At 44.5% G+C, this 25341-nt stretch overlaps 1 protein-coding gene across 1 annotated transcript in view; it reads right to left on the bottom strand.

The window, feature by feature from the left end:
• The window catches only part of CDH1 (cadherin 1), an 83693-nt gene that overhangs the window by 25348 nt on the left and 33004 nt on the right, over positions 1-25341 (bottom strand). Inside the window, exon 3 of the mRNA XM_077755657.1 lies at positions 1386-1603. Coding sequence (XP_077611783.1) covers positions 1386-1603 — 218 coding nt within the window. The remainder of the gene's footprint in view (positions 1-1385; positions 1604-25341) is intronic.

Here is a 25341-nt window from a genome sequence, read left to right as displayed (position 1 = left end):
AACTGCAGAGTATTTTCAGAGAATGATAATAAAGAATGATGAACACTGGTAAAAGAATATTAGTATGTTCATGTGACATTAAAGGGAACCATGTCTAAACATACTGAGCATGGAATGTGTCCCTCAGAAAAAATACCAGGCTGAGAAAATCTACCCAAAGACAAAGCACTGGAAAGTTAAATCTGGTCTTACTTTCCCCCAAGACTTATTGAGATGTTACTGACAAATAAAACTTTTTTATACACACACGTAAGCGCGCGCACACACACCGTGTATAGCATGATGTTTTGATATAGATATAAGATCTGTTCTTATATGAATGAAAGGAGAGATGGGAATGTCACCCTTTCCCCTAATGCAGGACCACAGGGTCTCTTGAAATACAGATAAAACAAAGTGAACCTCAAACCAGCTGTCACAGTACTGCCACTCAATATCCACTCTTCCTTCCTTATTTAAAAACAAAAACCCCAGGGACACCTTGCTGGCTCAGTCAGTTGGGCGTCCAACTCTTGGTTTCAGTTCAGGTCATGATCTTACGGTTTCAGGAGTTCAAGCTCCCATCAGGCTCTGCCGTGGCAGCTCGGAGGCTGCTTGGGATTCTCTCTCTCTCTGTCTCTCTGCCCTGCCCCTGCTCATGCAGTCCCTGTCTCTCTCAAAATAAATAAAAAAAACCTACCCCCCCCCCAAAAAAAAAGTTTCCCCTTGGTTCTTCTCCCCCTCTAAGACTATCCCCACTAGAAATACAAAGAGTAAAATATAATAATCAGAGAATTGATCTCTTGCTCATTCTCCCTACAAGAAAAATCACTGTTTTTTGTACTTAATCAAAGTACACAGTTAACAATCATTGAGTACTTATTGTATGCCTGGCACAGTTGTAGCGTTTTACACCTATTAATTCATGCAGCCATGATTATATGCATTTACAGATAAGGAATTTCAAGCACAGAGAGGTTAAGTAATTCTCCCATGGCTATTCAGGCAGGGCTATGATTCATTCCCAAATAATGTCCATGCTCTTACCCACTATTCTACACTTCCTGCAGAAAATATAGACATTCACACCATGCCATCATTCCAGCTGATCCCTCCCCGCTCAAACTCAAAAACATTCCCAGCAAGTATTAGTTCAGTTAGACCAATGGTTCTCAACTAGAGGTGATTCTCCAACCCCAGGGGGTCAGGGGCTATCTGGAGACATTTTGGGTTGTGACAGCTAGGGGGCATGCTACTGGTGTCTATCTGGCGGGCTACAGCCAGGGCTGCCACTAAACATCCCAACAAAAAACTATCCAGTCCCAAATGTGAATGGTGCCAAGGAGAGTCCGCATTAGCCAGCAGACTAAAACAATAGTGAACTTCCAAGAAACACTCCGACATACGTGATGGTGGTGGTGATGATGTCCCGCTGCCTTCAGCGTAATTTTGGTGGAGAGCTTCCTGCGGCTGGAGTCCCAGGCGTGGACAAGAAAACTCATCTCCGGTTTATGAAGTTGCAGAGGCCGTTTGACGGTAACCACACCATTGGTGCCCACTTTGATTCGTGTGTCATCAGAAAAATAGGCTGTCCTTGGTTGACCGGTGCATCCTTCAAAACTCACTGCAGGGCACACATCACAGGGATTAGGAAATGGGGCAGATTAAAGGCACGAGTGTTCCTTCTCTAAAAAGTGAACGTGGTTCACCCACTGAAAGCCTGACTCACACAAAACAAGCCATAATTCTGGAGACAGAACAACAATGATAACAAAATAGTCAATATTATTTTTATGTCCTTCACAATTACGGAGAGACTGTTCATTGTGGTCTGATTTTCTTTCTTATCTACTTGTAAAGTACAGTGACCTGTCTAGAAAGTAACTTCTTTTCAACAACAAAAAAGGGACCTCTCCTTCAGCTGGCTGTTGACAATATGAAAACAGACCACTAAGATTACTGAGACAGAATGCTTGCTAAGTCCAAAAGTTAGAGACTAAGGTACAGTGAAACACTGCAGACTCTACATTTAAGTAACAGTTGGGGTAACTGAGCCTGGGTGGCTCAACTAGTTAACTCTTAATTTCAGCTCAGATCACGATCTCACAGTTTGTGGGACTGGGCCCTGAGTTGGGCTGTGCACTGAGAGCCTGGAGCCTGCTTGGGATTCTCTCTCTCTCTCTCTCTCTCTCTCTATCCCCCTCCCTTCCTCCCTTCATGTCCATACATACTATGTCTCAAAATAAATAAAATCAAAATTTTAAATAAGTAAATAAATGTTGACATTTCAAAACCAGTGACGGATAATAAGAGAGGGTCACAGAGCATAATGGTAAGGAGTATGGACTCTGGGGATACCTGTCTGAGTGGCTCAGCTGGTTAAGCATCTCACTCTTGATTTTGGCTTAGGTCATGATCCCAGGGTTGTGGCATCAAGCCCTAGGTCAGGCTCTGAGTTGAGTGTGGAACCTACTTGAGACTCTCTCTCCCTCTACCCCTCTCCCTTGCTTACAATTACTCTCTCTAAAATAAAGAATATGAGGGCGCCTGGGTGGCTTAGTTGGTTAAGCACTTTGGCTCGGGTCATGATTTCGCGGTCTAGGAGTTCAAGCCCCACGTCAGGCTCTATACTGACAGCTCAGAGCCTGAAGCCTGCTTCAGATTCTGTGTCTTCCTCTCTCTCTCTGCCCCTCCCCTGCTCATGCTCTGTCTCTCTCTCAAAAATAAAGATTTTTTTTAATTAAAAAAATTTTTAAATAAATAAAATAAATAATATGGACTCTGGAACAGACTACTTGGGTTCAAGTCCCTGCTCTGCTTATTATTAACTCTGTGATCTTCGGCAAATGACTTAATCTCCTTGTGCCTCAGTCTACCCATCTGTAGAATGAAGGCAACAAGAGCAACTACATACTAGGGTTGATTAAAGATACATCTGCATGTGCCTGTCGCATAATAAGCACTATATTAAAGTCTGTCCGATCAATTTTTTAAAAACAAATGTGGCTTTGGTTAATCATTTATTCCACCCTCATGAGAATCTCACAAAAGACACTGATACCTGTAAATACATACTGAGGGCTAATTCTATTCTTATTACCTCAGGCATAGAGAGCTAATGCCTGCTTGCAATCTGACGCAGACGAGAAACCGATCATTGTCAGGGGAGATAATGAAAGTTGCAAAGGTAAGTCTTCAACCTGATCATACAGGGCAGCAAGACAAATGTAAAAGACAGGGAAGGACTGCTTGTGTCAAGGAATGTTATAACCAATGACTTCAAAATTCTACTTAAACCTTATAGCTATTGAGGTATTAAAACTTAAAAAACTATCAATACCCAAAGCTGGTGACGCTGTGGTGAAACATGTCCTGAAGGACTCATTCTACAGGTGTTCACCAAGCTCTATACCAGAAACTGTGCTGAGCTCTAAGGACAAACTTGTAGACAAGATAGACAAGGCACTGCTCCTCACCAAGTTTACACTGTTGTGGAAAACATGGACAAATACAGAAAACAATCATTTCAGGAAATGATAAATGCTAGATAGAAAGGAATTAAAGAGGGTAATACAAGAGTGATTGGAGGAGAGGGATTCAGAAAGGTGGTACTATGGCTGGGTGGTGAGAGCAAATCTCTCTAGGGGAGGTGGCTGAGCAGAGATCTGCAGAAGCCAGAAACCTGGCTCAAGAGCCTACTAGGCAGAGGGAACGGTGGATAAAACAGCTCATTCTGGGAAATTTTCAAGGTGGCCTGTTTTCATCCCTTTCAAATACTCGCCTTTCATTTTTCCAGTGGAATTTTTATTTTGTCCACGTAGATCTTTTATAAAAATTCCTGCTCTTTGAGCCTATTTTACAAGGTTAGACACCTCTACATTCATGACAATCACATATCTGCCACCAAGTCCTAAAGCCATACTTAATGCCTGGGCTGCAGTTTTCATTTTCTTCCACCAGGGGCCACCATTGCAAATGTTTCTGAAGCCAACAGCCACACCCTTTCCAGAGAAAATAAGACCTGACTGGGGTGGGTGGGTGAACACCATGATCATCTCCATTTTTTTTTTTTAATGTTTTATTTATTTCTGAGAGAGAGAGACAGCATGAACAGGGGAGGGCCAGGGAGAGAGGGGGACAGAATCCGAAACAGGCTCCAGGCTCTGAGCTGGCAGCACAGGGCCCGACATGAGGCTCGAACCCACAAACCATGAGATCATGACCTGAGTCGAAGTCGGGCGCTTCACCGACTGAGCCACCCAGGCGCCCCGATCATCTCCATTTTGAAGATGAAGAAATTCAGGCTTGGAGAGCTTAAGAAAATTGCTTGACATCCTACAATTAGTGAAAAGCAGAGCTGGGACTGGCCCTTAACCTGAGTTACTTAGTCCCTTGCCCTGAAGAGACCGTTAGGACTCTGGTTATTTTAAAGGATGGTTTTGTCTCCTAACTAGAATCCAGGGATGACAGAAATCTGGGGCCACCTTGTGCAAGTAACTGGGAGTCGCTGTTCAGCCAGAGATAGTTCATAGGAAGGGAGCTGCGTCCTTCAAATAATTACCCACCCACTTACCCACCCCTCCCTCCTCCCAGTTTATGAAAACAAAAATCACAGCCATGCTCCCATCTCTACACTCACTTTATAGGCTGGTTCTGTATCTATTATCTGTAACCAGATAATAAACCCAAATTCCACCATGTTCTTGCTGAGTGGCCTTAAACAACATGCTTAAACCCCCTGATCTCAGTTTTCTCTACTGACACATGAAGGATACCACCATTGACAGAGCCTACTTCTTTAGGGTGTTTGTGAATATTAACAAAGACAGTGACTGTGATCACATTTTGAAAGTGAAAGAGCAGTGCAAGCAGAAGATAATGATTATTTTTTCTGTTCATTTGGGTAGGCGAGCTATAAGTATTTGCTAGAAGCCAAGTATTTGCTAAATGACCAGGTGAACCATAAAATGAGAAGAACAAAGGCAAAGTCCTTGAAGGATGGGCAGATACCGCCTTTTAAGTTTAAAATAGGAACTCAGTCTCAAATTAGATGTTTTTCAAACAACCCTCCCCCAAACCCATCCCAGCAGAAGTAATGGGTTGACCTGAGTGGGGCGCAGGGGGATGGTCACACAGACAGGGACAAGAGCGCTCTGGTGTTATCACAAGGATTTCATTCCTTTCCCCAGCTGGCCCAAATCTGGGCAGTGAACGTTGGGACAGGCAGGACTGGGCTTGCCAAGGGTGGCAGCCTCAACATTTTTAAATGGTTCTGCAAACAGCTTTGAGCCAAGGCGCTTAACCTGCTTTGGGTCATCTTGCCTTAATGGTGGGTAAGCCCCACCCCTTGAGAAGTGACTAAGAAGTGACAGAGAAATGTGGGCAGCCCCAACCTGAATTTCCAGGTGCTCATTAAGGCCCATTATCTTCCCGTGCAATCTGATCCTCTGGGCTGAGAAACCAGAAATTACAGGAAAGATGAGGGAAACTCCAGGGCTCCAGAAGGCTCTAGGAAGCTCGCTTCAAACTCAACAAGGGCCAGGCCATGTCTCAGAGCCACGCTGACCACTAATGGCAGCATGGGGGAGTCAAACAAGAAAAAGAGCATCAGTCCATAGGGACTGGGTATAGTTGAACGTTTCCACAATAAAAAAGTAAACAAAAAATAAAAATAAAGCCAGCAAAGGATTAAGTAGTTAAGTCAGGATGACCTCCTTCCCTAAAACCTGTCATTTGGTCTAGAAACCAAAATCCCAGGGACAAGAGCCAAGAACCCGGGTGGCCATCTCTAGGTGTGGACATCGTTTCCCTACAATAACATCACTACCACCACCATCAGAAACCACAGCCTCAACTAATAGCTTCAACTACCTTTTATCTACTATTCTCTTAGTGTTTTTAAACATTTGTAGAACACTAAGTGTCAGGCTCCATTCTAACCACTTTACAAATATTAACTCACTTCACCCCAGAACTCTGAGTGTAGTACTACCTACCAGTGTCCCCTTTTTACATGTGGGGAAACTGAGGCAGGCCATAAGGCACAGAGCTGGGACTGGATCCCAGACAGTCTGAGAGTTCTTGCTCTAACCGCTCTGCCTCATCCCACTCTCTAAAAGCCAGACGCTTGCACTGTGTTCTTTGTGTTCTGATTTAATTCCTCCCCACCTCCTGCCACTCTTTGGGGTCGGCACCACTACCTCCACTTTCTTTGTCCTAAATTATATGCTTGTGAGTGAGTGAAGGGGCTGAGCTGTCTGGCTCCAAAGTGAGTGTTCTTCACCACTGTTTCCATTTGCAAAATGAGGATATGCTTATCCAGCAATATTAAGAAAAAAAAATTTTTTTAAACATCCCAGAACAGTAGGAAACTCTACCCACCAGGAGGTTAATGGTAATTAGGGTGGAGGTGGGGGGGATTCAAACTGCAGTTGAAGAAGGGGCAGGAGATTCTGATTTCTTAAACGTATCATCCTTCTTTATCTTTGTACATATTATATTGTGCATCACATTTACAATGAATTTCTTTTAAAATGACAAAAATAAGAACGACTTTTTAAAAAGCATCTTTAACGCATTGTGTCTTTTGTGGGTTATTCATCCTTAAAGTGCCCTATTTTCTAACTTCTGTGGCATCAAGTAGTAGCTTTAATCAGAGGACCCTGGAAGAAGTGACTGAGGCTCAAATAAAAATTAAACTCAAGTTCATGAAAAGCTCCTGGTCCAGGGGCAGGGCTTTGAGCGCTGAGCAACATTCTTTGCTTGGAATCGCCATTGTGGCTCAAATAGTCCTGCTTCAAGGATTCGGTTGCTTCTTCCACCCCCACCCAGCCCCACAGCTGGAATGTGAGTGGGTAGAAACCAGACAGTTTCAAAAGCCTTCATGTATTTCTGAGAGATGAGGTTTAAGGACAGGGACCTACAATCAAAGCCAGCTCACCAGAGTTGAGTTATTTGCTAACTAGTGGGATAACCCAATTTCTTAGCAGCAGCTACTTGAAAGCAGTGTTTCCCCCACACTACACACAAAGGCATGCATTATGGATTGTTTCTCTCTCATTGGGACGCATTTCCCACAGCCAACACCATAGAACCCTGCATTTAGATTTATTTCAAGGACGATTTGAACTTGAGCACTCAGCCTTAGGAAGACAAAGTCATACACACAACAAGAAGATCAGAGAGGCTCCCGAGGCCCCTGAAACTCCCGGGGGTCATGTTGCCATTGCATTACCCCCAAACCAAGGACTTTGGTTTCTACCTTAAATACTGAAGATACAAGACAAAACGTTTAACTTGATGTATGAAAGAAATCCTAGGGAGACACGTAGGAGTTTCTCTTTGCTGGTTAGGCGTGGTGCTTCTAACTCTAATCACCAAGCCATACTTCTCCACTGATACTGCCGCCTATAAAATTTCTTTCTAGGTTCTATTTTCTTTGACAGCACTGGGTGATTCTGGAACATTTTCCTTTGATGGGTGTCCATGAAATCACTCAACATTACGGGTTTACTAAGCACCCATGCTCAGCACAAATGATAATAATAATAAAATTAGCACAAATAATAATAATAATAATAAAATTAAAATGCATGTTTAGAAAATGGGAAGGAGGAGCACCTGGGTGCCTCCGTTGGTTGAGCGTCTGACTTCAGCTCAGGTCATGATCTCACCGTTCGTGGCTTCGAGCCCCGCGTTGGGCTCTGTGCTGACAGAATTTTTAAAAACTAAAATAAATAAATAATGGGAAGGAAAGGACTATCAGGCCTCTATCTGAGATTCAAGTTGTATCAAGAAGATAATCTTTTTAGCTCCTATGTCTCTGTATGTGTTCATTTGCTACAGGAGAACTAGCAACCTTATGGCACAGCCTTACTAGATACACTGGCCCTGGGTGGTAGGAACTTAGCAGTCTGGCTAATAAATGAGGAAATTGAGGCTCAGAAGTCTCAGTGGAGAGACCCCGCTAAGCCACAGAGCTATGAAGTGGCAAAACCTGCGGTGGGAGGCAGCTGTCAGGACTTAACCACCTTAGTATTGGATAAGCCATTTGTCAACTAGTTCCTAGCTGAATGGGTAACAGAAAGTCAGTTCCCACAGGAGAACAGGACAGGTGGAGTAACAGTAATCCCAACAGCAAAGTGTCCCCTATCTCCATCTTCCCCTTATACACATATACTCCCTCTCTCTCCTTCAAGGAATGCTGTGCCTTGGAAATCCAGCCCCAGGGCCGCAGAAAAACACAGGGACACTCAGACAGACACACGAAAGAGGAAGTTTTAAATTTCAGATCCAAGAATGTTCCGCTGTAGGTCACGACATTACAGAGTTAAAATAAGTTGAAGTTCCTCTCATCAGTTAGAGCTTAAACCTCAAACATTTTTCTGGGGAAGATAAGCAGCTTGGACTCCCGTGGACCACCATGACATACAGCCTGTGTTCACAAAACCTGAATGATATGCTCCAGGAGTGCTGCCAGTGTGGTGCCTGCACCCCACCCAACCTCCCTTAACAGGCAGCTCCCCTGGGACCTCAGGGATGGGAAGGGCACTTTCATGAAGTCTACCACGTTCCTTCTACCAGCCTCCCAATATGACCTTGCCCAGAACAAATTACAAGTCGTCTCAGATGTGGTATACGCATATGTACATACACATATACATGTGCATACAATGGAATATTACTCAGCCAGCAAAAAGAATGAAATCTTGCCATGTGCAGTGATGTGTATGGAGTTAGAATGTATTATGCTAAGTGAAATAAGTCAGAGAAAGACAAATACCATATGATTGGACTCATATATGGAATTTAAGAAACAGATGATCTTCGGGGGAGGGAGAAAGAAAAGAGAAAGGAGGCAAACCACAAGAGATTCTTAATGACAGAGAACTGAGGATTGGTGGAGGGAGGTAGGGGAATGGGCTGGGTGTGTGATGGGGATTATGGAGGGCACATGCTGTGGTGAGCACTGGGTGTTATATGTAAGTGATGAATCACTAAATTCTATTCCTAAAACCAATATTACACAATATGTTAACTAACTACAATGTAAATAAAAACTTGAAACAAAATAAATACAAATATATATACAAATTATAAAAATAATAAGTAAGTGGTCTGTCTTTATTTATTTTTAAAGTGCAGGTTCAGGGGGCACCTGGTGGCACAGTGGGTTAAGCTGCTGACTTTGGCTCAGGTCATGATCTTGCAGTTTGTGGGTTCAGCTCCTTGTCAGGCTCTGTGCTGACAGCTCACAGCCTGGCATCTGCTTCAGATTCTGTGTCTCCCTCTCTCTCTGACCCTCCCCTGCTCACATTATGTCTCTGTCTCTCAAAAATAAACACAATTAAAAAAAATTTATAATAGTGTGCAGGCTCTATTTTTTTTAATGTTTATTTATCTATTTTTTGAGAGAGAGAGAACGTGAGCGAGAGAGGGGCAGAGAGAGGTGGGGAATCCCAAAAAAACTCCTTGCTGTCAGTGCAGAGCCCGATAGCGGTAGAGGAGGGGGGCTTGAGCCCACAAACTGTGACATGACCTGAGCAGAAGGCAGATGCTTAACTGACTGAGCCACTCAGGTGCCCCTCTTATCTTATTTTTTATAAAAATTTTAAAGTTATTTATTTGTTTTGAAACAGAAAGAAGGAGAGTGGGGGAGAGGGGGAGAGACAAAGACAGAGAGAGACAGAGACAGAGACAGAGAGAGAGAGAGAGAGGATCCCAAGCTGCCTCACCATGGCCAATGCAGAGCCCAATATGGGGCTCGAACTCAGGAACTGAGAGATTATGACCTGAGTGAAGGTCAGTGGCTTAACCGACTAAGCTACCCAGGCACCCACTCTGTCTTCATTTAACTAACACCCTGAAAAGAGACATCAACAATGATCTGGGCCTGGGCAGGAACTAAGGAGCAGGCCCCTTCACATCTGTTTCCATCAAAACATATTGAAGTATGAGGTGCCTGGCTGGTTCAGTCAGTAGAGCTTGCGACTGTTATCTCGAAGCTCTAAGTTCAAACCCCATGTTGGGTGTAGAGATTAAAAGTAAAATCTTAAAAATATAAAAACAATAAAACAGACTGAGGTGGAGAGCAAGGTATCATCTCACAGACAAAAAACAGTGAGGTTACAGATCAAGGAAAATTTAGCCCAGGGGGAGCTCCCGAGGGGAGCCCGCTTGGCCTTAAGATCACTCATGCTGCCTGGGTGACTCTGGCGGTAGACTTTTGCCTCCCAGCCGTGTGTGTGTGCGTGGTCTAACACAGTGTTAGTCCTCCGGAAAGCAAACACCAAGACACTGATCAGAACCAGCAGAATAAAAAGTGTCATAAACGGCACTTTCTTTTTTCTTTACCAACTCCAGCTGCGGAGTAAAGCCATTGCAAATACTCTTATAGTTGTACATTGTGTGAATGGGGTCAAACCGAGTCAGGCTCAAATCCCCTCTGTTTCCTACATGCCACCAAGGCAAGTTACTTTGACACCGCCCGCCCCGAGCACCGGTTCCCTGTTCTGTAAGTGGAGATGTCCATCTATCTCCTTGGAGGGACTGCTTCAAGGATTCTTCATTCAACAAATATTTACTGAGCCCTTACTTGCCCCCATGCATCACTCTGAAGCCTGAGAAATACAGCCAGTAGATAAAGTAAGGCTGCTGCCCTCCTGGGGCTTACATTCCAGTGGGAATCAGATCATTAATAATTGTTAACAAATGTCATGAATGAAAAGGTGTTAACAGAAAAATAAGCAGGTGAGGGTGTTCCAAGGCTTTATGCAGCAGCCAGGGTGGAGGGGACAATTTAATAAAGGGCATTTGGGAAGGCCTGCAAGAAGTGGCACTTGAAGAGCTTGTCCCAGCTACTGGCTGCATGCCAAACCAGTGTGGGGGACAGTTCCAGGTCTGACTCAAAGTCCTGCACACCGACCACACACCTGCTGTTCTCGTACCGACAACCCAGCCATGAACATGACAGGAAACAATCCCTGCCCCCCCGGGGCTGACTTTCTGGTGCAAAGAAAGCAGTGTTAGCATGTGGATCCCACCCAGGCCACACCGGCTCCTGCTTCCAGTCTAGAAGGGCCAGAGGGCCTCCCCAGCCCCCTGTCCTTTTGACATCAAGGCCGGAAAACAACTGTTTTAAATCCTCTGCCTTTTCAGGCCTCCACTGGACAGTTCTGAAATGAGCCGGCACCCATTGATAAAACCTCACACAGTTTGAGCTCAACATTCCTGCCTCAGTGGGGCTGCTGGGGCTCAGCCAGAGAAGCTCAGGCTGCTGCTCTGCTCAGGTCTGAGACTGAGGGCTGGGCTTCAGTTTTCCAGGGCAGACACTGACCTGTGAAAAGGAATCTCATCTCGATTCATTTAAAAAAGGAAAGTGGGCAAACACTGAACTCCACTCTACCAGGAGCTGGCGGCTTGCCTGTGGCCAAGGTGGAGCAGGGACTTCTTCCCAGACGGACAGAGGGAAACTGGTTTGGTTTCATCAAAAAGAACAAAGAGAATGGGGAGGCCCTCTGGCTTCCACACTGAATTGGAGTTTTACTGTCACCACTTCTGGCTGCATGTTAAGTACACAAACACCCAACCGCCTGCCTAAATACAGAGGCGATAATTGATCATTCCCACAGGCTGCAATCCAGGAAACATTCCTGTGGCCAGGTTGGGCAACTCCAGGAACTGTTTGCCTATTGATTAGAAAGAAAAGGCTCCCTCTCACACCACTGTATCTGCCCACTTTTCCTTTCTATTGGTTTCCCTGCGGCCAGGAAGGGCACCCTGTTCCAAATTCCAAGGCAGCTGAACCCCTCCCTCCTCCCTCTAGCTCTTGCTGACCCCTCACTGGTAAAGGCAGCTCGCAGGCCTGGCCTAGGGGACTAGATCCCCGCCCCTAATGCAGCAGGAAGGGTTCACCTGGTCTTAGTTGCCCACCTGTGCAATAAAGCACCTTGACCAAAATATCTCTATCATCATCTTCAACCAGGGTCCAACATGCTCTGGATATAGATTCTCAGAGATGCTTTTAAAAATACCCAGCCCTGAGCATATTTTAAATCTGCCCCAGGTGCTTAGACCCAGGGAGGAAGAATGGCTCTTCAAGGGCTCCTTCATGCAAGGCCAGAGGTAGAATAAATACTTTATATTATCATAACAACCACTAAGGGAAGGATCACTCTCTCAATGTTATCAGTAAAGGCCCAGAGACGTTAAGTTAAGTGACTCTCCCAAGAGTCACACAGCAATGAATGGCAGGGTTGGAATTCAAATATAAGTCTAAATGAACCCTGAGAGCCACAGTCTTAACCCTTGCATACTCTGGCTTCTCCACAGCCTGGCTTGTTTTGGGACCTCCTCTTTTCTCCACCACTGTCTGGCAGTGAGACTTGAGCAGACTCAGTGATTTCCTTTCCAATTTGCCCTCGGCCACTGAATGCTGACATGATGGGAAAAACAGGCACCTCACATTTTTCTCAGTCACATTTTATGAAGGTGCTTTGTTACCCACACCAACTCCCTACCAAATCCTGTTTTTTTGTTTTTTATTTCAAGAGCAGCACCCTATATACATCAGAGGAAAATGTAACAAAGCACAGATGATACAGCAGCATTATTCACACCAGCAAAAAGCGAAAACATTTATCCCTCAACTGATAAATGAATAAAATGTGGTCTATCCATATAAAGATTATTAACAAGAAATTAATTGCTGATACATGCTAGACCATGGATGAATCCTAAAAACATTTCACTTAGGGAAAAAAGCCAGTCATAAAAGACTGTTTTTTATGGTTCAATTTATACAAAATGTCCAGAATAGGTAAACCTATAGACCGGACATTAGTTAGTGGCTGCCTAAAACTGGTGGGGTTGGGATGGGTAGAGCTGAGGAGTGAGAGCAATGGAGACATGGATTTCATTTTAGGATGATGAAAATGTTTTTAAATTGTCTGTAGTTGCACAACTGTGAATATATTGAAAAGCCACTGACCTATATACTTTTTCTTTGAATCCTACAGGTTTTTTTAAGTTCACTTATTTAATTTTGAGAGAGAGAGAAAGATGGAGAAGGGGAGGGGCAGAGAGAGAAGAATCCCAAACAGACTCTGCTACAGCCCGATGTGGGGCTTGATGCCACAAACCTTGAGACCATGACCTTAGCCAAAATCAACAGTCTGACACTCAGCCGACTGAGCCACCCAAGCACCCCTAAATCCTACACTTTAAATGGGTATAATATATGATGTGAGAAGCATACTCAATGTAAGCATTTAATTAAATAAATTTTTAAAAAAGAACAAGCCAAAAGCACCAAGTCCTCACATTCCCATTCATACAGAGAAACCATTGTCTATGCCTATAATGTGCTCCCTCAGATTTCGGTCTATGGCCCTTTCCTAATTCACTCATTTCCCCGTCCTACAATCCCTTGATAGTCTGTTTATTCATTTCTTTCTTTCTTTTAAATGTTTTTTTTTTAATGTTTTATCTATTTCTGAGAGAGAGAGAGGGAGAGAGAGAGAGACAGCATGAGCAGGGGAGGGTCAGAGAGAGAGAGAGAGAGAGATACAGAATCTGAAACAAGCTCCAGGCTCTGAGCTGGCTGTCAGCACAGAGCCCGACGCAGCGCTCGAACCCACGAACCATGAGATCATGACCTGAACCGAAGTCGGACACTTAACCGACTGAGCCACCCAGGCACCCCTGTTTCTCTTCTCTTCTCTTCTCTTCTTTCTCTTTCTTTCTTTCTTTCTTTCTTTAAGTTTATTTTTGAGAAAGAGTACGAACAGAAGGGGTAGGGGGGCAAAGAGAGAGGAAGAAAGAGAATTCCAAGCAGGCTCTGCGCAGTCAGCACGGATCCCAATGCATGGCTTGAATTCATGAACCTCAAGATCATGACCTGAGTTGAAATCAAGAGTCAGATGCTTAACTGAATGAGCCACCCTGGTGCCCCTGATAGCCTGTTTTTCTAAAACTGGGGCAGGAGGGCATGGCTTAGTCACAAGAGCATATGACTCTCAATCTCAGGGTCATGAGTTGGGTGTAGAGATTACTTTAAAAAAAAAACTTCGAAAAATTAGGATATGGAACTACTATACTTTTAAGAACCTTCTTTCCTAACTTTCTTCTTTCTCTCCATTTACCCTGAAAAAGATTTTAGGGGTGCCTGGGTGACTCAGTCGGTTGAGCAACCAAACTCTTGACTCTTGATTTTGGCTTAGGTCATGATCTCACAGTGAGATCAAGCCCTGCTTAAGATTCTCTCCCCTCTCTGCACCACCACTAATTCACGTGTGTGTGCTCTCTCCTCCCTCTTTCTCTCTCAAAAAAAAAAAAATCTTAACCAATGCTGTTATTAGGATAGATATGGTATAATTAAACTACTCTGCCACAAAAGGAAACACACCACTAAGGCCAACAGCATTGTTGAAACTTAGAAGCATTATGCTCAGGGAAGGAAAGGGCAAAGGCTGGAAAAGATTACCAGCTCTGGAGGATCAGAATCAGTCTAGGGCATGGCCAGGCTTGGTTATTTTTTTACAAGCTCACTAAAGAGTACCTTCTTATTTATGTGAAAATTCTAGAAAACTAGAGACAGAAAGCAGAAGCGGCTGGCTGGGGCTGGAGCTGGGGGTGGGGTGGGGTGGGCACGAGGCTTGACTGCCAATAGGCAGGAGGGGACTTGAGGGTAATGAAAGCATTCTAAGGGGCACCTGGGTGGCTTAGTCAGTTAAGCGTCCGACTTTTGCTTAGGTCATGATCTCGCGGTTCGTGGGTTCGGGCCCTGCGTCGGGCTCTGTGCTGACTGCCAGCTCGGAGCCTGGAGCCTGTTTCAGTCTGTGACTCCCTCTCTCTCTGACCCTCCCTGCTCACGCTGTCTCTCTCTACTAGAAATAAATAAAAAATAAATAAATAAAATAAAATAAAAGCAGATTGTGGGGATGCCACAGCTACTACGTACAGTTATAAAAACAGCTACTACTACAGTTATAAAAATTATCTCTCTGTACACTTACAGTGGGTAAATTGTGTGATATGTAAATCACATCTGGATGAACCTGTAACAAAAATAAGTCACTTGGGTCTCCTTTGAGTCAAAGTCCCATGGTTCAAAAAAGATACAATCCATGCACCCCATAACGCCAACGTTAGAGTTATAAAGTGGGGAGGGACAAGAGAAGCCATAAATAATTCTTAATTAATAGTAATTATAAGGGGGCGCCTGGGTGGCTCAGTCGGTTAAGTGTCTGACTTCGGCTCAGGTCATGATCTCACGGTTTGTGGGTTTGAGCCCCACGTCAGGCTCTGTGCTGACAGCTAGCTCAGAGCCTGAAGCCTGTCTTTGGATTCTGTGTCTCCCTCTCATTCTGACCCTCCCCTGCTCACGTTTTGTGTGTGTGTGTGTGTGTGTGTGAAAAATAAATAAAATGTTAAAAATTGAAAAAAAACAGTAATTATAAGAACAAGTATCCAATATAAGGATAGTTATCATGCCCAAGCTTTGCACTGAGAACATCTCGAACCTGCTATAAGGCAGGTGGTGTCTTTAATCCCTGGACGCTGATGAGCCAGCCAGAGGCTCAGAGAAGCCTAAGTCCTTTGCTCAAGTCACAGAGCTAGTCATTCTCTGGAGCAGAATTCACAGCCAGGACCTGCCACCATGGCTCTTCCTTGATGAAGGAGAGAAGCTCCAGGGATCGTTCAGAGCAACGTGAGATGGCTGTGGACCAGTCCTGGGCACAAGGATAGACGGCTAGAGCTGATTCTGTAAAGAACACAACCCAGAGAGAAATATGCACCAGTCTGGGGGCCGCACTTCCCAAGCTTGGGCTGACACAGAAAAGCACTGGTGTTGGCTGCAGAAACACAGAAACCCGCCACAGAGTTCGGAATTTGGAATCGCTCAGTTAACTCAGGAACAAGGTCTGGAAACCTCTTTTGTGACACAAAGAAGGCTTGCACCTTCTCCAAGTGTGGGTTGTGCTGGAAAAGCTTGGGGCCTTCTGCTTCTGACATTTTCAACAAAACTCCTAAAATGGCTCCAATGAACAGCTGGAAGCCAAAGCTGCAGAAGTGAGGCATTTCCCACAGAGTCTCCGGGTCACACGCCTTTGCAGATGACTCCAAAACAAGTGCTCACTTGTCCAATAGAGCTTACAAGAGGACGCTTTCTCTTCTTTAATAGATGCTAGCATCACTTTTCATTATCAAGAACAAATAAGCATTGATGTGAAAGGGAGTTGCTTCCAAGAGCGTTTGCTAAATCCACTCAGCTGGCTCTAGAGGTAAACGCTCAGGCCCCATGTGTGTGCCCTTGCACAGGCTCCTGAGGAACCAGCCCTGCAACCCATCCTACATCCTTGGTACTATTTCCCCAAGTACAGGAAAAAGCAGAAATGTCTCAGATTGGGGTGCTCACTCCAGAATTCCAAGTAAGTTAAAAAAAAAAAATGACATGAAGACCAGGCCAAGGGCTATAGACGTGGATAGTGCCATATGCCAGGACAGAGCCACAGGCCACGTGGCCACCTCTTGTAAGATGCAACTGTATGGTGGCTGCCCCCACAGCGTCTGTGGCACCTGTCCCAGCAGCAGCTCCCCAACTTCTCTTTTTCCTGGTTGCAACTCTTGCAAGACTCCATGGTCCTTTTACCCAGACTCTTCCCATTTTCCAGTGGGATCAACACTGGAATATTGCACACATGTAAAAAAATATATATATATGTACAATGTTATTTGTTAAGGCATTGTTTGTAGTAGCAAAATATGGGAGACAACTCAAGCACCCATCAAGGGCGCCTGGGTGGCTCAGTTGGTTAAGCGTTAGACTTCAGCTCAGGTCATGATCTCACAGTTCATGGGTTCGAGTCCTGTGTTGGGCTCTGTGCTGACAGCTCAGAGCCTGAAGCCTGCTTTGGATTCTGTGTCTCCCTCTCTGCTCCTTCCCTATTCATGACCTGTTTCTCTCTGTCTCTCAAAAATAAATAACAGTTTAAAAAAATTTTTTTAATAAATAAATGCTTTTTTAAAAAATAATTTTTATTTATTTCTAGGAGAGAGAGAGAGAGTGTGTGTGTGAGCAGGGGAGGGTCAGAGAGAGAGGGAGATACAGACTCTGAAATAGGCTCCAGGCTCTGAGCTGGCAGTCAGCACAGAGCCCGATGCGGGGCTCGAGGCCACGAACCGCGAGATCATGATCTAAGCGAAAGTCAGACACTTAACCAACTAAGCCACCCAGGCGCCCCAATTAATAAATGCTTTAAATGATTTTTTTAAAAAGAGAAATTCAGTTAAATAAACTATGGAATTTCCTTAGTTTCCAGTGAAATACTATTGTGGCTATAAAACAAAAGAGAAAGCTTTTTATGCATTACCATGGAATGAACCTTAAGACATATTGTCAAGTGATAAAAAGCACAAAGCAGTGCACAGGATGGTATATATTCATACTTGCTTATGTTTGCATATACAAATTTTGGATGAAACCATTAAGCAAGATTACAGGGGTTGGGGGGAGGGCATTATTGGACCAAAATAGGACAGGATGGGAGTTCAACTTTTTGTTGTGTATACTGTATGTACTGGTCACTTTTTCAGCCAGATGAACATTACACGTTCCTAAGTTAGAACAAAGAAAAAAAGAAGTGTAGGAAACCATATATAAATTGTTTTCTGTTCATTCTACAGGAGAAGAGTTTATATTTCTGCAAAAGCTCAGAAGACTTGTCCCCAGGGGACCAGGACTCCTCTGAGAATCTCAGCAGCTCAGGATGCAGGAGACATAGGGAGGGGCCCACATGGGCGGTGTGAAGGAAGGGGGTGACCCACACATGACCAGAGAAGGAAGGGGTGCTGCCGGGGAGGACTCTCATCAGCCGGCCTAGTAAGAAAAATGCTGGAGGCCAAGTCAGGTGACCAGATTCTCTCAGAGGTTTGTCCGGAAGACAAGCACTCAGGCAAGTCCTTTTGTTATTCCTGGGTTAGTTTTCTCACCAATAACATACACCGTCTCAAGTGTACCAGCAAAGATGTGGGCTCAAGGGTCTTCATGGACAGCATGGCAAGTAGAACCAGTATGCCTTTTTTTTTTTGAGGGCATTCTGACCACATTTACAGATTTTACATTCTCACCACCTCTTGTCCAGCAAAGCCCATGTCTGCGGCCTCACCCCACAGCCAGACTCACACTTGTGAACGAGGAAACACATTTAAGTAGAGTCACTGCAGGTGTAGGGAAAGTGGCAAAAGACAGAAGCAGCATTGACAGAGGACTGGTTAAATAAACAATAAGCGTCCACTCAACAGAAAATAGTGCAGAAATTACAAAGAAGAAAATGGTTGTTAAAAAGAATCAAGTAAGGGCATCTGGGTGGCTCAGTGAGTTGCATGCCCAACTCTTTATTTCAGCTCAGGTCATTCCTAAGTTGGGCTCTGTGCTAAGTGTGGAGGCTGCTTAAGTTCTCTCTCTTTCTCTCTCTTCCCCCCTCCCTCCCAGGAACTCTCTCTCAAATAAAATTTTTTTTTAAAAAAGAATCAAGTAAATCTATGTATAATGATATGGGAGGAACTTGTCTTTAAATAAAATCAAAAAGCAAAATGGAGTGAATACACTTAGAATATCTTCAGAAAGAGGGGCACCTGCCTGTCTCAGTTGGTAGAGCATGTGACCCTTGATCTCAAGGTTGAGTTTGAGCCCCACGTTGGGTGTTGAGATTACTTAAATGAATAAATAAATCTTTAAAAATACAATATTCAGAAGCATACAAGAGACTGGTAACTTGGGTTGTCTCTAGAGGCAAAGTGCTGATGGAAAAGGTGGGAGGGAGACCTGCCTTTATATTCTTTTACCATTTGAACTGGTTCGTTGTTTGCTTTCTATCTTCACATAAACTGACAGTTTTCTTTAATGAGAGAGTTAAACTGAAGGGAGGGGTGGTGTTTAGTCAACTAACTTCAATAGGAAAGCTCTGCATCCAGGCTTCCAAAAACCCCTAATGCAGACTTCAGTTGCATTATCGGAAACAAGACACTCAGGATATGAGAAGCTATCTGGTCCTGTTCTATCCAATTCCATCTGTGGTTTGAGAAATACATTCTCAGGGTCACAATCTAATGAGCTAAAGGATGAATGCTTGTTTCTTTCCAAAAGTCATGCTTTAAGAGGAACACTGACTCCTGGAACTGGTCCAGAGGCAGAGAGGCAAGGATGGCACACTGCCCTCTACAGAGTGGGGGACAGGCTGGGAGAAGAGACAGACTGTCCTCAAGATGTACAGGGCTGACTCCTAAAAGCAATGCACTGGTGCACTGGTAACAATGGCCCCATAGGGCAAGATAAGGGCCAGTGGAAGAACAGAAATCATGAGACCACTTGAGAAGGAAAGGAAATGCTCCAGCACGGACGGCTTCAGCGGGTGTAGCTCCCATGCAGCTGAGCTGTACAAACTTAGAGGTGCGTAAACTTGGAGTCCAGATAGATCTAGATTCTAATCTCAACTATGCCTGTAACTAGCTCTATGACTTCAGGAATATTAACCCTGGAGTCTCAGCTTCCTCCGTTTTAGAAAGAATGGTCCCTATACACCATGGAAATCTGTTGGTAAGGTATGAGTTCTCACTGAGCACTCAGCCAGTCTTCCATGTGGCTGACCCTGTAAGCTTTGCTGCAGTTATTTTCACATTATAGATACTTGGAACTAACTGGCAACTTGTGTAGATGGCTCTGAGGCCATCCTGCAGGAAAGGCAGGGCCAGGAAGGTGATGCAGGCCCCCTGTGGCCCTCCTGGTTGACTAAAATCCCATCAGTCCCACCCTCTGGACTCATCCATACCCCTCAGGACCTGCCACTCCTGCTTTTGGGTGTGGTGGCCCCTTGCCTGTGGGCAAGATCTAAATGTGAAGAACGCAATGCTTTCCCACCTTTTCTGATCCAAGTGTAGGTAACACAGAACAGTATCCTCCCTTCTCAGGCCACCTGGAAATACCTCTATGCCTGTGAAATTTAGTTTCCCATTTCTGTTCTCCTTGGCCGTATCCCTCTTGAGAACTTATAAGCAGTGAGCACCTCTGAACCAAGTCAAGGTTCTGGCGTATGGGGGAGTCCCTGGAATTAACAGTAAAGATGTGGACACCAGTAGGAGACTCCACGGCCTTTGAGCATTTCCTGAAGGGGTCAAAGATTACCAAAGCAGAGCTCTGGCCTAAAGACACACTGAGTGCATGAGTGTTGGGAGGAGAATGAGAAAATAAAGGGGCTCAAATGACGCCACAAAGATTGATTGTTTCCAATGCCACCCTAAACTCTGAGCACCAACAGAGAAGTAACTCCAAACCTCCTGCCAGCATGCTTTGAGTACTATGAATAATAAAAACAGAGCACAGGTGAGGGGTTGGGGCAGGGAGATCAAATCAAGGGAGAGAGAACACGGTGACAGCTAAGCACTTGACACTTATTTCCCCCAGACCCAACTCCTCTCTTGATGCCCAGATGATTGCAGTAACCTCCTGAAGGTCTTCCTAATCCTGGCCCAGGTCTCCAGGGCCTCTGATCCACACAACAGCCTGGTACAACCAGTCAGATCAGAATCTGCCTGTGATCTACTCAAAGCCCTCCAAGGATCCCCATTTCTTCCCAAATAAATGCTGAGCTCCCTACTGTCAGGCCCCAGCCTCTGACTTGTCACTGACTACCCCAACCTCACTCACTCTGTCCCTAGATACGCTCCTGAATAAGTCATCCAGATTTGGTGTTCCCTCTACCCAGATGACCATGCTCTTCATGGCTCCTTCTCTCCTTTCCTCTACTCAAAGGTCAAGGAGAAGGTTACCTTCGATGTAGTCCCTGAACATTCGAGTTAAAATGGCATCCCACTGTCTCTAGTATTCCCTCCTGATGCTTCTTCTGTTCCTTTTCTTTATGGCATTTACCACCTCATTATATATTTACCAGACCTATTTACTTATTATTTACCTACTATCCTCCATGAAGGCAGGAGTTTTGCCTGCCCCTGAAATGTTGTACATCTACAGCATGCTCAACACTGCCAAGCATTTGGTAGGTACTCAATAAACATTTGTCAAGTGAATAAATGGTGTCTTTGTCTTCCCCAAACATTGGTCAGATATTATGGGTCAGATGTCTCCAAAGCCAATCCAAGAGCAAGTAAACCCTGAACGAGTAGACCAATAGAGGTGAACATACTTTCCAGAGACCATGGTGGAGCCTGGAAATGGCCAGGAATTGAAGTCTGTGAATCCCCAGTTTCAGACACTGACCAAGGGGCTCGGGGTCAGCCCGAACAGAAGGAGGATAAGGATGTTTATAGCCAGGCATACTCATCTTAACTTCATGAGTCTTTGCAAACAGGCTAGGACAGTATGTTATCATAATGATTTCATGCCTATGGTTACTATCTAAGTGTTCAAGTATTAACCATGTCACAAGCACCTTGCAGATTCTTAATTAATCCTCACAATCCTAGGGGGTAGGTACTGTGGTCCCATTTTACAGGTGAATAAACCAAGACTGACACAGGCAAAGTGACTTGCCCACTGTCACACAGCTAGCAAATATGGAGAGATGAGAACTGAACTCAGGCCAGCCTGACCCCAAAGCCTTTATAGCCTCCACTTTGCCCTACCCCTCGCATCTGTTCTGCCCTCCCTGGTTGTATCATTTCACTCTTCCCGCACAAGGTCACCAAATGGGAGTGTCAGGTTCCAGACAGGAGTGGTTTGTTTCTCAGAGAAGTCACTGGGGCATTTCAGTAAAGTTGGCACTCCAGGTAGAAGGCTGAGTGCTGACGGGGCAGACAGTGTGCTGACATCTGACGAGGCCCATTTAGATGGCATCTTTGGAGAATTTCAACAGCATAGGAACTGGCTCTAAAAGCTGTAAATAAAGTTGGCTCAACACTTTGGCTAGTACTGGGCCTCTCTGGCCCTACTGAAAAGGAAGGGGTGACCTGGACATTCCCAAAGGCCTTAATTGTTTAAAGGAGAGTTCAACTTTTGGGTGTTAATTCCCAGAGAACCTCCTGCCTTTGACAAAGGAGACAGGCCAGAGGAGCCTGGGAGAGAAGGAAAACTTCATTCAGTTCCATGGGAGAGCCGTGCATTAACTGTGTACAACAAGGCAAAGACATGCCATTGACTCCAGCTTTACGTACTTTCCCTTCTCATTCTCAATGGTCCATTTCTGCTGACTGGATGCAACGTTCTCTTTTAAAACACTCTTTTAAGCCATTAGCTTAGGTCCATCTGGAGAGCCTGCCTGCCTTCAGATTACACAATACATCAAACTTATCTCGGGTGTTCATTTTCTTCAGCAGGTAGGTGGCTGTGGTTTCCCAGAATCCCTTCAGGGTTCTTCAGGGAGTGGGGCTGTGTGGAATCACCCGCATTTCAAGGTTGTTTACTGAAAGCTCAGAGCAAGAGCACAACTATTTCAAACAGGAACTGTTTCACTAATATCTTATTTTCTACCCCTGGCATTTTAAAAACTCAAGGCATAATTCACATAACATAAAATCCACCAATTCAAAGCACACAATTTTGGTGATTCCCTATATTGTGCAGCCATCACCACAGCCTAATTCCAGAACATTTCCATCAACCCAAAAAGAAAACCATACCCATCAGCAGCCCCAATTTCTCTCCTTTTCCGCCCACCCCTGCAGGCACACATCTGTTTCCTGTCCACGTGGATTGGTCTATTCTGGACATTTCACATAAACGGAATCACCCATTATGTGGCCTTTTGAGTCTGGCTTCTTTCGCTTAGCCTGTTTCCCAAGACATCCATGGTACCAAGTATCAGTACTCTGTTCTTTTTAATGACTGAATAACATCTCATTGTATGGACAGACCAATTTTGCTTATCCATTCATCAACGGATAGGTTGTTGTTTTTATGTTTGTTTGTTTTTTGACTAATACAAATAATATTGTGAACATTCACGTACAAGTTTTTGTGTAGACATGTTTTCAGGCTTCTTGGGTATACACCTAGGCATGGAATTGCTGGCTCATATAGTAATTATGCTCAGCTTTTAAGGAAATGCCAGACTATTTTCTACAACTTTACATTCCCATCAGTAGTGTGTGAACTAATTCCTCCACATCCTTGCTAACAGTTGTCATTTTCTGTTTTTTTTTAAAGTATCTTATTTATTTATTGTTTATTTATTTATTTTTGAGAGAGGGGTAGAGAGCATGAGCAGGGGAGGGGCAGAAAGAGGGAGACAGAGAATCCCCAACAGGCTCCTCACCTGTCAGCATAGAGTCCTATGTGGGGATTGATCCCACGAAACGGAGATCACGATCTAAGCCGAAGTCCGACACTTACCTGAATAAGTCACCCAGGTGTTCCTGAAGACTTTCTTTTTATTTACTTATTTTTTTCCTCAACACTTTATTTTGAAGTAACTTCTACACCCAATGTGGGGCTCAAATTTACAAACCTGAGATCAACAGTCACACTCTCTATCCAGTAAGTCAGCCAGTTGCCCCTCTGCGATATTTTCATATGATATCCATCACAGTAACTGGGTGGGAAGTGCTATCTTACTGTGGCTTTGCTAATAATCTTTCAAGGAAACATGTCACCTCCCCTAGAAAATCACCACCTCACAGACACAGGGTTGCTTTGAAAGCAGTCCTTTGGTGGTGATAATAACAACTACTACTATTTCTCCCACTGACATTTTCTACAGCACATACTATTATTGCCACCACCACCACCAACACTTTGTATAGCACATACTATGTGTCAGGCTCATTATATCAGACATCTGATCTTCACAATAACTGTAAGAAATGCTAATATTATCTCCATTTGCCAGGCAGGAAAACTGAGGTGCAGAGGGGTTGAGTAACTTGCTCAGTGTCACACAGCTTATAAGTTACTGACCTGAAACTGGAGTTTGAGCACAGGCTGTATGGCCCCAGTGCTCTTGACCGCTATACGTTCACAGATGGTCTCTGGGCACATGGAGCTTGTGGAGAAACCCCAGAGGGGGTGGAGGCTGCACAGGAGGCTGACGTGCCTGAACACCACACTCTATAAGGCTTATCAACACCAGTATCACATTTGTGACAGGGCTATCTATGGGAGGTGGGACCGCAGGGTGGTAATAAGTCACACACACCCAGACCTCCAGACTTCCAATTCAAGTTAACTCATTTGCCCTCCCCCAGGGCCCAACTTCCTCATCTAGGAGATAGGTCTAATGGCGACCTCTTAGGGCGCCTGGGTGGCCCGTCAGTTAAGCGTCCGACTTTGCTCAGGTCATGATCTCACAGTTTGTGAGTTCGAGCCCCGCGTCGGACTCTGTGCTGACAGCTAGCTCAGAGCCTGGAGCCTCCTTTAAATTCTGTGTCTCTCCCTCTCTCTCTGCCCCTCCCATGCTCATGCTCATGCTCTGTCTCTCTCTCTCAATAATATATACAAACGTTAAAAAAATAATAATAATAACGACCTCTTAATCTGAGGACTGCAGTGAAGATCAAATGAGAAAGTGCACACACAAAAAGTCTCTATCGGACCTACAAGCCTGTCAGACTTGGATTTTACACACAGGTTGTTTTGCTAAAAATAGTGCATAAATTGGGGCACCTGGGTGGCTCAGTTAGTTAACCATCAGACTTTGGATCAGGTCATGACCCTGCAGTTTTTGACTTTGAGCCCCGCATCGTGCTCACTGCTGTCAGTGCCAAGCCTGCTTTGGAACTTCTGTCTGCCCCTTCTCTCTGCCCCTTCCCCACTCACTTGCACACATGCTCTCTCAAAAACAAACACACACTAAAAATAAAAACAAACAAAAACCATAAAAAATACTGCATAAATCAAAACATGTTAAGTTTTCCTGTAAAAGTAGATGTGAAGGATTCCTATTCTTTTAAAGTTGCAAACAAGGGGTGCCTGTGTGCCTCAATCGGTTAAGCAGTTAAGTGTCCGACTTTAGTTCAGGTCATGATCTGACAGTTCATGAGTTTGAGCCTCACATTAGGCTCTCTGCTGTCAGCACAGAACCCACTTCAGATCCTCTCCCCCCGCCCCTCCCCCAATTGTGCTCTTTCTCTGTCTCTCTCAAAATAAATAAACTTTAAAAAAAACACTGCAAACAAAATGAGACTTTACTATGTAAAACATTTATAGGCAAGTTCAAGTCTGAGTGAGTCAAATCCTCATGTGAGTGCAGGTACAGTGGCTAACACTGAACTCAATGCACATCAGGCATAATACTAGGTATTTTATTGTTTGCGTTAATAGAGGACATAATTATTCAAAACAGCAAAATTATAGGATCTGTCCTTGTTACCTGCTACTACATTAAAAGAATTTGAAAATAGCTGTATTTGGGG

Source organism: Crocuta crocuta, unplaced genomic scaffold, assembly GCF_008692635.1.
Source record: "Crocuta crocuta isolate KB4526 unplaced genomic scaffold, BGI_CrCroc_1.0 scaffold152, whole genome shotgun sequence".
Classification (NCBI taxonomy): domain Eukaryota; kingdom Metazoa; phylum Chordata; class Mammalia; order Carnivora; family Hyaenidae; genus Crocuta; species Crocuta crocuta.
This window is presented reverse-complemented; position numbering and strand designations above follow the sequence as displayed.